This window comes from Fistularia commersonii, chromosome 23 (assembly GCF_037954325.1).
Source record: "Fistularia commersonii isolate RoL2024-O1a breed Wild chromosome 23, RoL_Fcom_v1.0, whole genome shotgun sequence".
Classification (NCBI taxonomy): domain Eukaryota; kingdom Metazoa; phylum Chordata; class Actinopteri; order Syngnathiformes; family Fistulariidae; genus Fistularia; species Fistularia commersonii.
The window spans coordinates 4,489,537-4,505,764 of NC_141306.1; the positions used below are offsets into that span (position 1 = coordinate 4,489,537).

The 16,228-nt window shown below is 44.2% G+C and overlaps 1 protein-coding gene across 1 annotated transcript; it reads right to left on the bottom strand.

Annotated features, from left to right (window-relative positions):
• Positions 1–757: 757 nt before the first annotated feature.
• Positions 758–16,010, bottom strand: ppl (periplakin). The gene is made up of 22 exons (XM_086171041.1): positions 15,850–16,010; positions 12,955–13,054; positions 12,584–12,738; positions 12,214–12,334; positions 11,884–12,009; positions 10,792–10,833; positions 10,494–10,655; positions 9,748–9,855; positions 8,778–8,873; positions 8,063–8,185; positions 7,836–7,982; positions 7,178–7,329; positions 6,956–7,056; positions 6,154–6,311; positions 5,878–6,056; positions 5,183–5,321; positions 4,816–5,009; positions 4,576–4,726; positions 4,419–4,502; positions 4,228–4,344; positions 3,926–4,018; positions 758–3,840 (listed from the first exon to the last, which is right to left on the bottom strand). The coding sequence occupies exons 1-22, from the start codon at positions 15,897–15,899 to the stop codon at positions 1,171–1,173; spliced, it is 5,268 nt and encodes a 1,755-aa protein (XP_086027167.1). The 5' UTR covers positions 15,900–16,010; the 3' UTR covers positions 758–1,170.
• Positions 16,011–16,228: the final 218 nt, after the last annotated feature.

The window sequence follows — 16,228 nt, forward strand, 5'->3', positions numbered from 1 at the left end:
TTATTACTCCTATACAATGGCCTGGGAGTAGAAGTGTGAGCAGTCGGTGCTGGAGCTGGGTGGGGTACTTGAGGATGGAGGCTGCTCCCTTGCGGTGGTAGATGCTCTGCAGAAAGGCCGACGGAATCCTAGTGATCTTTACCGCAGTCTCCACCACTCACCGCACACGGTAAACTCTACATTTGCTTTGTGTCTCTCTATCAATACGGTTAGTCTAAAAGGATGCTTGATCCTGGTCAATTTAAGTGCCAAATATATGAAACAATACTTCACAATCCTGAAAGACCATTAATGTATATTTTCTTAAGATAATTGTCTTCAGCTGCTGGCCCCGCGACCAAAGCGGGAGAAGATGGATGGCATAATGGATGGATGGATATAATCAGAAGTCTTACTTAAGGAATTTATGTGCTCTCGGAGGACGAGGATTGAAACTGCAAAGTCGTGTAGGCTGGCAAAGTCATAACCCAGTAAAATTAATTAAGCCTCGTAATTTCCAAACTTGATACCGTAACTATCCGGATGATCCTTTGTGTTAGTTGCCAAAGTCTTAAGTGCAATGTTCATAGTTCGGGAGCCAATCAGTCCTTTGGGCAGAATGAATTGAAATGGTAGCATTTGTAGTTGAAGTGTTTTGAAATTTTATTCTAACATTATAAATAATCAAATCCATAAATCAAATGATCCCTTTTCAAATCAATAGTAAGTGAAAGACATCTATGTATGTCAAAAAAGATGCCAAACAAAATAGAATGGTCTCACTTCAATATAACTTTTATTTGGTCTTGCAGAGCACACATATCTGGAAAATCCCACCGATAAATGGAACAGTTAAACAGGTAATGAATTTCAATGTCGATATCAAAATCATGACATACCCGTCACCCTCTTACCCATTGGAAGAAATGAAAGCTTAGTTCAGCAACAGAACAGTTTTCCATGCCACGTTGAAGTAAATAAGTGTGGTGTAACGATAAGTTGAATCAGTGGATGTCGTCGCGTCCGTTACCGTAAGATGGAGTAAGTAAATAAATACATGTTGCAGACAACTTCAGACAAGAAGTACAAAAAAATGCCAGTTTACCCAAAGTCAGAGAATGCGAGAATGGTAAGAACCAGAGACGAAACACGGAATCTTGCAGGGCGAAGGGTTCTGTGGAATATTTGCGTTTACTTTTTGCCCGACACCATCACACCAAACTCCTGGATGGTGATTTCTTTGTTAATGTACTGCTGAAGCTGACGATTTGTGATGTGGCCCCGTTGCAACGCTTCGTCGATGGAAAACTTCTTCCCTGACTTCCTGTCGTGTAGAACTGAAGATTCCCCGCTCGGGCCCTTCACCGTGATCTCCTCCCAATCGCACTCCTGGCTCTGGAGGTTGACGAACATCTTCCACTCGATCAGACCCATCTTGTAGGCCTCTTCCGGCCGCATCTCTTTGCCGGTATCCGGATCGATGACCACGATAGATCTTCGCAGGTGGCTCTCTCTCTGTTCCCGTTTAATTCTCACCGCGGCCAGTTTCTTTTGAAGAGTTTCGATCTCCCCGTCCTTCAGGGCCGTTACACCTCTGAGATCTGTGAGTTCCCTCTGCAGCGAATCGAGCCTCAATTCCAGGGACTTTCCGTCGTCGCTCGGCGCAGACTCCGTAATCAGCCGGGTCTCCTTGGTGGTGATGTCAATCTCAGAGCGAATTTTACGGATTTCATTCTGCAGCCTTTGGTTTTCCTGCTGCAGACGGTTGCTCTCATCGCGGATGTAATCCAGTTCCTTCGTGGACTTGGTGTTTGTGAACTCCATTTCCGAAAGTCTGGTCGTGAGAGTGGCCAGCTCTTGGTCAAGTTCCCATTTTCTCCTTTTCTCTTCCTCCAAAGTTCTCTTCAGGTTCTCAATCTCAATCTCAGCCTCCGGATCTCTCTCAACCTGGACTTTCTCAGTGCGGACGACTCTCTCCTTCACATCCATCTTCTCCAGCGTGATCTGTTGCTGCAGCAGAGCGTTCAGTTCCTTCTCCAGTAGGGTGCGCTTGTGCTTCTCTTCAGCCAACTGCAGTCTGAGAATGGAGTGTTCCTTCTCCTGTTGGGGATCCTGTTGCAGAACAACCTTCTGCTTGACCGTGACCTTTTCACGGTTCTCTTTGTCCCGCAGCTCCAGCTCATTGAGTCGGACTCGAAGCCTCTGGATCTCCAGTTCGGCGTCCCGCCTCGCCCTCCGCTCACGCTCCAGCTCTTCCAGCTGAAGGTCCAGGTCGGCCTTCTGTCTCTGCAGCTGGAACAGCTCCGCCTTCAGACTATCCTTATGTCTCTGCTCATTGTTGATGCTGTGCAAAAAGCCGTCGCATTCCGATCGGAGCACGGCGTCCTCTTCAACCTTCACCACTTCTTGCTGAACTATCTTCTCCCGAATCTGAGACAGATCGATCCTCCTTAGTCGGATCTTCTCTTCCTGATCGGCCCGTTCTCTCTCCAAGTCGAGGCGTTTTGACTGTTCGTCGGACAGTTTTCTCTTGAGGGTCTCGATCTCCTCCTTGGTCTTGGGATCTTCTCTGTACTGCAGCACTTCATTCACCACCTCTTTGGTCTGCACCTGGGGTTTGGTGTCTTTCCATCTTTGAATTTCACCATTGAGTTGACGAATTTCCATCTCCGATTTCTCCGTGAGGTGAGTTTTGTCGACAATTTCATTGCGAAGTCTCTCGAGCTCTCTCTCGGTCTGCGGATCCGTTTTGTATTTGATGACCTCTTTGATGATTTCCTTGACCTCCACTTGGGGTCCTCTGTTCCTCAACATGGTGAGCTCGTCCTGCTGGGATTTGAGCTGGAGCTCTGCATCTCTGTAGCGCCTCTGGTGCTCCACAAGCTCAAGCCGGAGATTGGCCACCTCATTCTCAGCCTTAGGGTCAGGACGGACAATCTCCCTCATCTTCTCCTGGACAATAACCTTGGATTTCTCCTCCTCCAGGCTGGTTATTTTCCTCTGAAGGTCGACCTTCTCTCGCTGTGACGACCTTCGTTTGGACTTCTCGTCTTCGTACTGCCTCCTGAGGTTTTCTACCTCCCGTTCCAAGCCGACGTCTTTCTCCACTTTAAGCACCTCCTTGATGGAGATCTTTTCTTCTGCCATTGATTTCTCCTTCTCCAGTCGTTTGAGTTTGTCCTGAAGAAACTGCAGTTCGTCCTCCAGCTCCTTCCTGCCGTCGGACTCCTTCTGCTTCCTGTCGAGCAACACCCTGTACTCCGTTTCCAGTTGGGGGTCATTCTGGACCTTAATCACCTCCTCTTCGGTGATAATTTCCTGTTCCTTGTTCTTCTCCTCAGCCAGGCAGACCACCTGCTTCTGGATCAGAATAAGCTCGTTGTCTCTCATCAGCTTCTCTCTTCGCAGCTCATCCAGTTCCTCTCGAAGCTTGCGCAGCTCTTCTTCCTGCCCCCTGTCTCTTTCTATACGGAGAACTTCCTTGACCGTGTATTGCTGCGCTCCTTCTCTGGCCTCGGTTTCAAGACCGCGCAGCTTCAACTTTAGGATCTCCAGGTCGTTCTCCATGGTGTGGGTAGAGCGGCGCTCCTCCGAGAGTTTCTGCTGTGCCTTGTACACCTCTTCATCCAGCTGTGGGTCGGCGACCTTTTTGATGAGCTCTTTCTTGACAATCGTGTCCTGAGGCTTCTGGCCTTCGAGGACGTAGATGTCGGTCTGGATGAGCTCGATTTCTTTTTCTAGCTGCTCCCTCCTCTGAATCTCATCTTCCAACTTCTTCTTGATTCTCCACGGCTCCTCTCCAGGGGGAGCAGCATGAACTGACTTCAAGGTGGTGGACTGGATCAAGGGTATCTCGGGTTGCTTCAGAACAACATTTGGCATTATTATTATCACGGTCATCTATGCTGTTTATGCAAGTGTTAAGATAAAATGGAAAACATCCCACCTGGTTGAGAAGGCTTTGGGCAAACTCCAGATTCTGCATGCGTTGTTTGTTCACTGCATTCACTTCAGTAAACTTCGCCTCGATGGCAGATTCCTATTGGACGAAGCAGCGAGTAACATCAGGGATTGGCGGGCTTTTAACCCTCGTATGATGTTAAGGGTCAATTTGACCTATTTCACCCATTGACCCAATGGGTCAAATTGACTCTTGACATAATATGAGGGTTAAGCTAACAACTAGACTTTGGGCCTTAAAAAGTTTCTAGGAGAGAAATGTTTCGTGCCACATCCTGGAAGTCTTACCTCTGCTTTGACCGTCAGCGCAGGCGACTCCAGTCTGCTCCTCTTGTATGTCTGAGGTACCAGTCCGTCCTCCATGTCGAGGATAGATCTAAACTTCTCAGTTTCGTTCTCGTAGTCCTGCGAAGAGGCGTCAGTGAGAGGACAACCAAACTCGCGTTCAAATGATTTGCAAAACTCATCTGATATCCTACCTTAATAGCCTGCTGGTAAAGCTGTGCATTTTTGGAGACGTTGTTCAGGTCGGACTCCTTCCTCGCGATGTCAGACAGCAAATTCTGTGAATGAGAGAAGCTTTGAGAAAACATTCTTTAAGCCCCGACGACAAGAGCTCTCCTGGCCGTCACTCGCCTGCTGATTCTTCAGCTTGGTCTGCACTTGTCTCACGTCATCGGTTTCGCGAGGCTCGTAGTTTGGGACGCGGGACAGCCAGCTGTTCAGGTTGTCGTAGTCGTTGCGGTAATTGTTGTACGACATCTTGGCTCTCTGCAAACTCTGAGCTCTGCGGCATGGAAAAAAATAAGAATTACGCAAACCTCATGCGCAAAGGACGTCATGATGAATAGTTACTCCCGGGTTCGGCCCTCTAACCTCTTGTCGGTCTGCATATTGAGAAGATTGAAGCGATTGTTCAACTTCTGCACATCAGCTTCCTGCCTCTCGATGTCTGGGCAATGCTCTTGGAATTTGGTGGCCATGTTGTTGCAGCTGTTTTTGGCCAAGCGCAGGTTTTGCTCCGTCTCAGTCAATGCTGACCTCTTGATTCTCAGATCTGATGAGATATCCTGCAGGGATATAGGAAAAGAAAGATTATTTATTTCTTTGAGGCCAAAATATAATTCATTCCAGGGAATATCATGTGCTCTACAGGACAAAATTCGGACGTGTTACATTTAGATAATGAAAATGATCCGTGTATTTTTTTTAAGATCAACTATTGACAGAAACGCCATCTTACTCCCAGCTCACGCTGAGTTTTCTCCAGTGAGGAAATGTCCGCCGGGGCGACCTCCTCCCTGGCCAGCCTGTTCTCGTAGGTCGATAGCAAAGTCTTTCCATTTTGGATGGAAGCCTCCAGCTGGTTGGAGTTCTTCAGTCTTTAACAAGGTAAGGGTTCACAGTTAGCTTTGTGAAGATGCACTAGGAACTGTGGCCATGTTATGGTAAAAAAAAACAATCGAAACGTTTCATTTTTAACAACATCCATGACATTATCTTTGATAGTATGTGAATGAATATAATTTCTAATAATACCACTAATCCCTGTGTTGAACTGTGTTTTCGGACGAAGAAATCAATACACAGATGTGTACGATGTGTACCTGTACACAGATGTGTACCTTCAAGAAACAGGTAAAAACGTTTCTCTTTCAGGACTTTTTACTGCGCTGATGCCCCAGATCAGGTTGGCAGCAAGTTAGGCTCTGCAGTGTGTGTGTGTACGTTTGTGTGTCTCTGTCCCAAAAAAAAAAAAAAAAAACTCACTTACCCAAGGTTACTGTTCTGTATATTTCCTGTGCATCGTGTAAGTGCAAGTGTATTTGCAGTCCCTATGTCCTCTATTGTAAGTCGCTTTGGATAAAAGCGTCTGCCAAATGCAATGTAATGTAATGTAATGTAATGTAATGTAATGTAATGCATGAATCTGCGTACTTCTCCTGAGAGCACTGAAGAAGCTGGTCGATGTTGTCATACTTCTTGTTGGCTTCATCCACCTTGCCGCTGAGCTGAGGAGCGCTAGCGGACGTCGGGTTCGCGACCAAGAAGTTCTTCGCTTCCTGGACTGTGGAGGACTTCTCTGGTTCGATTTTGCGAACCGTGGTGGCGATGTCCTGAAGCCAAATCATGGGATTGCCGAGTTACAAAAGTGTGAATATATTCTTTTTTTTTTTTTCCCAACATAAAACTCTGCGCTTTCAAGCACTTTACCTTCAAGTCCTGCAGGCGGTCAGCGCTGTCTTGCAGTTGCCTGTTCTGTTCCAGTGGAGGTCGCACTCGAGCATAGATGGCCTTTTCCTGTTTATCCAGGTCGCCGACAACCTTGTCCAAACCTGCCATCAGCTGGCGGCACTGCTGCTCCTGCTTGTCTGATGTCACACAATCATGAAAATACTAGTGTGGACTTTGCAAGCTGCAAATTATGTCAGCAAAAGCAAACTCAATCTGTATCCACTTATCGAGTAAGATAAGGCTCCTTACTGACGTTTACTGATGTGATTTTAATGTTCTGGTGATAACCATTCTACTTCATATTTACAATATAGAACAGAGGATCGTTGCATGATATGCTACGCTGAACTGACTTTTTCAGTGTTAAGGAATTTACATTATTCATCGAATTAGAGTCTTTTTCAATATGACAATGAGTGAAGACATCTTATCTGCATCTGACGGTTTTCCTGCGGCACCTTCTAGGAGAGCGATTTACACCAAAAAGCTGTGTTCTCTAAGATTATATTCATTCAAAGGCTTATTTTTGCATTTTGCAAATGCAAAGTAACATTAGCGGATTTATTTGTCCTTACCCAATAATACAACCTGATGGCTGCTAGACTGTTATGTGTGTTGAATTCAATTTTAATGCAGACATTGATGCATGTCAGACAGAGTAGTCAGGAAATTAAAATGGTCGGCTAAAATGTCCCCAATACAGACGCGGTAACACATCGAAACGCAGAAAAAAAAACAAATGGAGTAAACTGGTGAGAGAGCTACAAATTAGAAATGGTACCTGTTCCCATGCTTTCCTTCTTCAGTTCATCAAAACGCTTCAGCAACGCAGCCTTACTGCTCCCCATCTTCTGCTTGATGGATTTCTGCTGCTGAGCCAGACTGTAAATACAAATCAGGTCAACATCCCACAACCGAAATACAACTTTAGCCGTCATTCAATTGGAGACGTCAGAAGGAGTTATTCCCACGCTAACTGCGGCGTGCGCATCTTCACACTCACTTATCGGAGATGGCCACCGAGTCGGGGTCGGTGGGGGGGATCATGAAACAGATCGCCGGGGCCGACACTTTATGTCCCGCAGCGTTCTTCACATCCCACTTTGTGCCGTTGTTCCGGACAAGAGTGTAGCGCTCGCCGCGGGAGATCTGCCCCTGCAAGTGACAATTTTATTTACGTTCATTTGCATTTCTCACGTATTTGTATTTACTGTTCTATCATAATGGATCTCATACTATAAAAAAACATGCATGCATTGAAGGGGGAAAATATCAACAATGGATACAGAGATGTGAATTCAATAGGTGGCTTCCAGAATTCTGATCCCCTCACACACTTGAGATGTATGTCTGTAAACGAAGCCTCAGGGCTTTCAGACTTTGGTGCCTGCATTGTTGAACCATTACAACTCACAATTAACGTTATTTCCAAAAAGCAAGGAAAAATACATTTGTTTTAATGGCAGAAGTTTGTCCTAGAGTTAGGGAATTAGAATTAGATGAACCTCCTCGAGCTGAAACAGGGTCGTGTGTGAAGACAACTGATTTATAAGGACCACAAGGTTCACACGGGTGAAATAAAAATCTTAATAAAGGTAGTGCAACCACGGTGATTTGTTCTGTCTCGTCCCTTGGGTTTGTTCAAGAATCCTCGCCCGTACCTCTTCTGTGTCGAACTCGCACAGAGCCTCGATGGGGAGCAGCTTCTGGGGCGTCTCCCTGCGGTACTTCAGGGGCAGAACTTGCAGGCTCCTCTTCTGAAGGGCCTTGACCCGCTCATCAAAGTGATCCACGGCCTTGGACTGGTCCTGCAAACACAACAGCGGCTTGCTTTACTATCTGCGTGTGCTTGAAAGCGCGTGCCGGAGAAGTTAAAAAGCAGACTGACGTCCAGGTCTCGGATCAGACCCTCCATCTGGTACACGTCCTTGAACTCCGGGTTGTACTTCTGGTTCACCTCCGTGTCCAGACGTTTCAGCAGGTCCTGGGTGTCGCGGGCCTCCTTTTGGAACTAGAGACGCACAAATATACACCGATTTACACAGCCGCTGCCGTGACGGCTGAAGATAAATAGTATATTTAGGGGTGTTGGTGAATGTTACTTTAAACCAGTGATGACTGTTTTTTTTTGCGCTAAACTGTACAGATAACTCTGCTGCTTCTCTTTAGATCCAAATTCAAAGTACATATATATTTCAGTTTTTTTTTACATACATTTCAGGTACCAGTAGATAGTATCTGCGTGTGCATTTTATACTCTATTCTGTTTGTTTGTTTATTATGCACTGTTAATGTGCTGTTAATGTGCACATATTATTATTTTGCTAGTCTCATTTCACAGTGGGAAAGTGAGAAAAGTCTTCTCGATTCCTCAGTACGTCTGGTACATGCGCAGAAATTGACAGTAAAGCTGAATTTGGCTTTAACTTTATAAGAGTGACTATTAATTGTAGTTTATGTTATGATGCGCCTTTGATGCATTTTGTATTCATGACATTGCACGGCAATTATTGTCGTGACGTTGAGTTGCTACTGAGTTCGGCGCTTGTGATCATGTAGTTAATGTGCGTCCAGACGTTTGAGAAATGCGTGCGTTAACTAACCTTGTGGTACTCATCCATGTGCTTCAGGTGGTTTTCCTCACAAATCAGCAGGTTCAGATATTCCTTCCAGTCGGCATGAACTGCCTCCATATGAGCCTGAAAAACAGAGATGATTGATTGGCTCAAGACATCTTTCATTAATGCCGTGAGGTTCATGGCTGGTGAGGCACTGACGTTTACTGTAGCTTGATATTGCTAATTACATTATTTTGTAGCCGAGTAGTAAGAAGGATCCCTGGGATCACCAGCGCCCCCTTCCAAGAGGCACTGTTACTACGTGCCTCACTTAGTGTCTCTTCGCAGTGGCAGTTGTTGACGGAAAACATTATACACACCAGCTAAACTATGGAAATCTAGTTAATTTATTAAAAGTGTTTGAAATTTTTAATAGTGACATCCGCAGAGACACCAATACGGTCTCAGTGCTTAGCATGCAAGCACAGTTAGCATAAACATTGTGCAATCCATGGTGGGCTCAGCTGGTTGCTGTGCCAACGCAAGTCTCTTCTTCATATTGGAACGCTAAATGTGATTTTTTTTTCAGCGATTTTGAAAAAAAAAAAAAACAACTGAAAATGGTGAGGTCAAGTGGAAAATAACTTTATAGTACAAATCACTGAATAAATATAACCATTTAATTAATTTTTTCATTTTACATTTTTCTCTTTCCACGATGTCAGGTGAGGCCCGGCCTTCCCTGCCTCAACTGACTGCACGTCAGTGCATTAATGTCATTATTTACTTGCTCAAACTCCATGAAACTCATTTAAAAACCAAAGACAGTTGGAAACGTCAAGATTACCAACACATCAATACTCATATATGCCCCATATATGCCCCAAGGTCTCAGTAGTGTAACGTGTTACACGAGCTCAATTAACTGTGAAAAATCAGTTCATCGAAACTGTGTCCAGGGTTTAAAGTGTCTAACATCCATAAATACATATTTTTCAAGATACCGAGGCCGTACCTCGATCACGTTCTTCCCCGGGTGTTCGGAGGCGATGAGCTTCTCTCCGTCTTCATTGAGCTTGGTGACGGTGGCCTCCTTGGATTCCAGAAATTTGGTGATGAAGTTCTGTTGGGGGAAAGGATTATTGGACGTTACAGACTGATGAGAGGCCCTCTTTGTATGCACTGATGCACGTTTCATCAATAAACGTAGTCTTCAAGGGGGTGAACTGATAGAGCTCTGCAGAATTCAAGGCTTAAAAAATAAACTCAAATTCATTAAACCTTCTCCGCTCAGCCATACATGACATCCACATAAACAATCAAATGGAAGTATTTCAATACTGGGATTAGTGGATCTCAGACAAAACTATATAGATTTTTCTTTCGGGACAGCTGTGGCTAGTTACAATTTTTTCCATACACTTCAGGGTAAAAGTGTTTGTTTTGAAAACACTAAACGCTTCAAATCTATTTTAGTCCGAGCTACTCAGATTTCAAGGCCCCGGTTTAGATATCAAGGCTCACGAATGCATTTTAATATTAGGGTTTTTGCAGTTTCTTCTAGTTTTCCCTTTCCGTTTTCCTATTGATGAAACCTAAAGTCTCCTTTATGCAACAGCCGTCATAGCTACACTTTTCAATTTTGCTTTATCTCTTCTCGAACAGACTAAATTATTGTTGTACTTTGCTCTGCATTGACAATTAGGAGTTTGTCAACTGCTTCCCCCGTCACGCCCGTTGGATATGTTTCACGGGTGTTACCTCGTACTGCCTCTGGCGGGCAGGGTAGTCCGGGTTGGAGTCACTCCAGTCGTAATTCATCCTCTCCTCGGCCTGCTGGTCCATCCAGTACAGCTCGTTTGTGCAGCGCTGCATGAAGTCACGCAGGCTCAGCAGGTGGCGCTGGCGTGCGTTGGAGTTGGTCTACAAAAGGGATGATTTAAAAAAAAAAAACAAAAAAAAAAACAAGACCATCCCATTTTCAATTGTTTGAACCTGTTATAATTTATTATTGTTATTTTTATTAAATGCAATTCTTGCATGTGTTGGAGTTTCTTACCATCAGTTTGTTGTACTTCATCTGAAGGTTGCTGACATAGTCCTGCAAAAAACAAATATTTGTTTGAATCTTAAAATATGCAATAATTTAGCTTTGACGATTCCATAACAGTGCAACTTTTGCCAATTAATTTTGTCAAGTATTGTAATATCCTATGGATATGGGTGTATATTTGCACGTGTGCGTATAAATATATATAAATATGTATATATAAAAAATCAAATATCCATTCAACTTGTATTCATATTGTTTTTGGCTGAACATTTGGTTTCTGATTTTAAGTGTTGCTTAATGTGTAAAGTTATTCATCAGAGCTACCAAATATTTTGTCAGGGGATTTGATATTAGAATTTGGCGATATATTGATCTTTAATATCATGAAATATTACATATTACAATATTGTTACTTGAAAGTCATCTTTGAATAGAAACATATTTGTTATATAACAAAAGCACAGTCTCATTTTTTTTTAAATTACTCATTGGCTGTTTTTGTGTGTGTCTGTGTAGGTGCACACGTACACATATATGTGTTCATCATGTCACATTGCGCATGGGATTTCATACAGGATTATTTATCAATTTCTATTCAAGGAAAAAAAAATCATATTAATACCCATTTGTACGTTTCATGTTTTTGCCTAACCTGACCCTTGGACACAACCAGGGAATGTAATGAAACTGTGCTTAATTTGCAATTGACAAATAAATTTGCAAGACATATGATATAATCAGCTCCGACTATGATAACAAAATCTGTGAAGCGTGTCAGCCTGTGAAGATGATATGCTTTACACATCTTTTTGCAGATTTCTGTCGGCGCAACTGTGTTTTTTTTCTTTTTAGTGCTGGAAACGCCTCTGAGCAAGGCATCTAACTTCCATGACTGTGATGGGATATCATTTGATGGATTTGATGTACCGATAAGAGGAAAAGCTTTTCTCGCAAAACCAATCTGACCTCTGGCATTAATCAAGTTTGCAGAGCGCATGGTTATAATCAGCAAAATCCCCAAAGTCAGATGACGTCATGGAATGAATTGAACCCTGAACCCTTGAAAGAAAACATCCCGAAGCGGCCAGATGTTCCAACCTTGTCGCCGCTGGAGGAGATGTGAGGAGCCAAAGCCTCCACCTCGCTGTGGAAGATGTTATGCTCCTCCACCTCGTTCTCCACGGACGGGAGGTCCTGCCCGAAGCTCTTGTTGGAAAGATTGTCCTGGGGGGGAAGGAGACAAAGCCGGAATCAGCCCGCGGATCCTCGGCATGTAAAAATAAAAAAAGACTGCACCGTCGTCCTCATCCTGGCTTTCATAACAATAACCCCATGATATTACTATTTTATATCATTTAAGGTTTTGTTTGTGTTCACGGATCATCTGCGTGTGTTTTACCGTTTTTATCGAAAAACAAACCTACATACCAGTTTCTCATCGATCATGTTGCCCCAGTTGATGGTGGGGACCCCTTCCATGCGGGACAGGTTGTAGATCCTGTCATGGTCCTCTTTCAGCTTCATGACTCTATCGCGCAGCTGCTTCATGCTGGACACACACCAAAAATAAGTAAATAAGTAGGTACTCGACGAGGAGAATTTTATCTTCGCTTTGGGTTCTGCAGCTTTTACAACCGCATCATTCAGTCCGTCTGTTAACCCTCATATTATGTTAAGGGTCAATTTGACCCATTGGGTCAATGGGTGAAATGGGTCAAATTGACCCTTAACATAATTTAAAAGAGTGTGTGTCTCCTCCATGTACCATCGGCGCTGGTGGCGGAGGTGTGTTACTCACTCCTGCGTGATCATCTGAGCCTGAGGATGCTTGAGACGCGTTGCGTTGGTCGCGTCGTCGTCCAGGCCGGTGAGAAGCTCCAGGGAGTTGAGGATTCGCTTGTTGGTGTCTTCTTGATACAGCGGCTGCTTTCCCTCGTTGATTTTATTGACATCCTGCAGCGGAATCACATCGATATCAGTCAGTTAAAGGAGTTTCAGAGGATTCATAAGATTAATTCAGTATTCTATTCGGTATTTGGTCTGATTCTATAACCAATATCGTGATTTTAGCCGATTTGCCTCGCTTACGATGCTAACGATGAACCCCTCAGTATATGACATTGTGTCAGGTAAAATGATTTTTAAAAAGATTGTCCGCGCTTTTAGCACCTTGTTGAGGTTCTGCTCCACGTCGTAGATGTTCTTCTCCACTTTGTCGGCATTCTTTTGCAGCTTCTCTATCAGAAGGCTCAGCTCTGTGGACGGAACACTGAAACAAACAGATTTTATAAACCGCAGGCAACGCTTCGATCCCAGTGCCCTTAATATTCAACAGTAACAGTCGCCGTATTCGCCGATTCTCCATCATTGTTCCAAACAAGCCCTCGGAAATAAATCGACACATGTGTTTGATTGGAATAAAGGTGAAAGTTTATACCGTGCGTAGCCTTCGCCGTCTCGCTCTTGTATAAACACCTATGCATTACGGTAGCCGCGATCGGGTGTGTCTGAGGCAGGAACCTGCTCGGCCAGTCAAACGTCAGCTGTCCGCTTTTTCACAGGAGGCGCTGCACCATTAATGCAGTCTTTGTGATAACACACCAACACACTCTTCATTATCTCCTGTGAGTTTCTGACTCTTGGGTCATATAAGCCTGTTACTCATCACTCTAAGAGCGAGTGAAGCCTGAGTATGTGTGGAATCCTCTACAACTCCTCAAAGGTTAGTCATAAACATTTTTCAGCCTCGCCTTTTAGGAATAATATATAAATGATAACTAGTTCAGTTATTTTTAGAAGCCTCTGACAAACATAAATGTCATGGATTTGATCCTTTTTTATTTTTATTTTTATTTATTTTAACTTTTACATAATATCTTTATAACGTATATTATTATTATTATTATTATCATTATTATCATTATTATTCTTTAGTTTTTCCCATGCCGTTGACTGCTGTGAAACTTATAACTAAGTGAATTCGACTGCAATTTGAGCTTGAAGTGTGCTTATTCATACGCCGTGCGGTAATCAATACTTTTTGAGGTTAATGTCAGATTTGTGAAAGTTGTGCCAACAACAAAAAAGAAAAGAAAAGAAAAAGAGTCAACGTTTGGATCTGGGACATGACAAAGTCGACATAACTTGATCAAGACCACAATGCTTGGCTTTGTACAAATGACAGTCTGTCAGTTGAAAAGCCACCACCCATCTCTTCACACACACACACACACACACACACACACACACACACACACACACACACACACACACACACACACACACACACACACACACACACACACACGTGCTTCAACCTCCATTCAGCGCGTTACATAACTCTGAAGATGCCAACTGAACGTTAGCGTCAATTTAGAGTCCCTAGAGTTTTTTTTATTTATTTATTTTTTTTAAATGGAAAAAAAAAAAAAAAAAAATCAATGTTGGAGCTTGTTCTGACGGGTAGATGCTGCACAGCTTGGCTCCTCTGCAGTGGCAACGTTCCCGTCTGAATGGGAAACACCTGAGGGGTGGTTCTGTCAGCTCGCCGGATTCAAACCATGTCTGCAAACTCGTGTAATCGAAAACGAACAAAAGCGCGTCTACGTCCGCCGGTTGGATGGAAGCCGCTGCTGGCACGGGTGGCAGTAACTCCATCCGAGCCTTTAAATGTGAAACAGCGGTGGTTCGCACACTCCGAGGAGGTTGTTTTGTTTATGAAATTCCCAACTGATGAATACATACCCTGCCTTTTTGTCCCATTGTGCTCATTATATTATATAATCGGTCGCAGATAAAATAACCCATCCAGATTCCCTGCATGATTAGTTAATTATCGGTGATTCATGCAACTGCTGTCTCTAAACGTGACTCTATGTGTGTGTGTGTGTTTTGTGGTGCTCTGGGACGGAGGGTCCTGCAGAGAAAGGGTCAAATTCATCCAGATTGGTGAAGTCATCTCGGGGTGTGACCGTGTTTCGACAACCCGAGGGGGAGAAAAAAAAGCATTACCTCTCCTTTAACGCTTTCTGCAACGAGTCCGAACTCGTTTTCTTTTATTGCTGATATTAAAATTAGGATCCAAATAGCGAGGCTTTGCCGATCACCCGTCTCTGGATGTCGTGCTTGGACTTGCTCGCTCTGATAAGGTGCCCGCTTCCATAGATTGCATTTTTTGTTTTCTCTCAAAACCAATTAAATGAAGAAAGAAATGTAATCAGCTACAGAATAATCAAAAGAAAGAACCGCTTTGGTGTTTTTTCACAACGTTTTGAACGTGTAAATTGAATAACTACAATGAGGGATGATAGAAAAAGAACAGGATACATTTTTCACAGGTCAGTAAAGGCCAAACCAAGGGGGCCGCCCGTACCTGCCGAGTGACATTAAGCACAATTCCTACCGCCTCAAACACATTCCACCATCCCTCCGGCCCGCGGCAAGGACTGACATTCAGGGAGCTTATAAACATTTCATAAAGCATTTTATATCTGCTTTAAACCTGCCTGATTTCAACCTACAAATGCAACAAGGGAGAGGACGAGGTGGATGCAGCTGAGATAATGGGAGAGGCTGAAAGAATTCCTTCCGCGTTATCTTCGGAAAAGGAGGACAGCGAAATACTTATCGAACCAGTTACTACAACCTGTCAACCACACCTCCCCGCACCCACGCACAAGCACAGTGCACGCAGTCCAATGCACAGTCCTGTCACAGTTTATCCTCCACAAGTCCAGTTGCAGTGACTTCAACCAAAAGAGGGTGGGGGGGGGGGGTTACTTCTAAACCCACTGCAGTTTGTTATGCGCAATGTAAAATTATGTAACATATTATTTTTTACTTGTACATGATAGAAAATGGCTAGATTAGGGAGAAAAGGAGCCCAGAAGTGCTGGTTGGGAGATCCTGACAGGGAGGCGGTTGTGTTTACACCTGCGCTGCGTTCACTTGCACGCAAATAAGATATAACAGGTCGACAGCTAGAGGGTCCACGACAATAAATAGATAACAGGATTCAAATAGAGTTCGGAGATTTGAAAAAGATGAAGTTCCGCTTCTACTTACGTGGTTTTGGGCTGGGAAATATCGCTGGATTTGCTTTTCCTCTTCAGCATGGTGACGGTTCACCTGTCAGCGGCGCACGACGAGAAAACAATCCCAGAAGGACAGCTTATCTTCGGACGCGTGTGTGTGTACGTGTGCGCTCTCCTCCGGAACAAGTGAAATACTTCCTCACTCCCTTTTCAATGTCGTGGATTCCCCTCCCACACAGCAGGGTTCGGTCTCCTGTCATTCAGCTCCTCTAACTTTTTTTTTTCTTCCACCTGTCGAGCCGCGTACCTGTCGGGCCGCGCCGAGTGGGCGTGGCCTATGAGAGAAGCCACGCCTCCCAACAGGGCGCGGCCTCGGAACTAGGCCACGCCCACTCGGCAGGGCGCGGCAC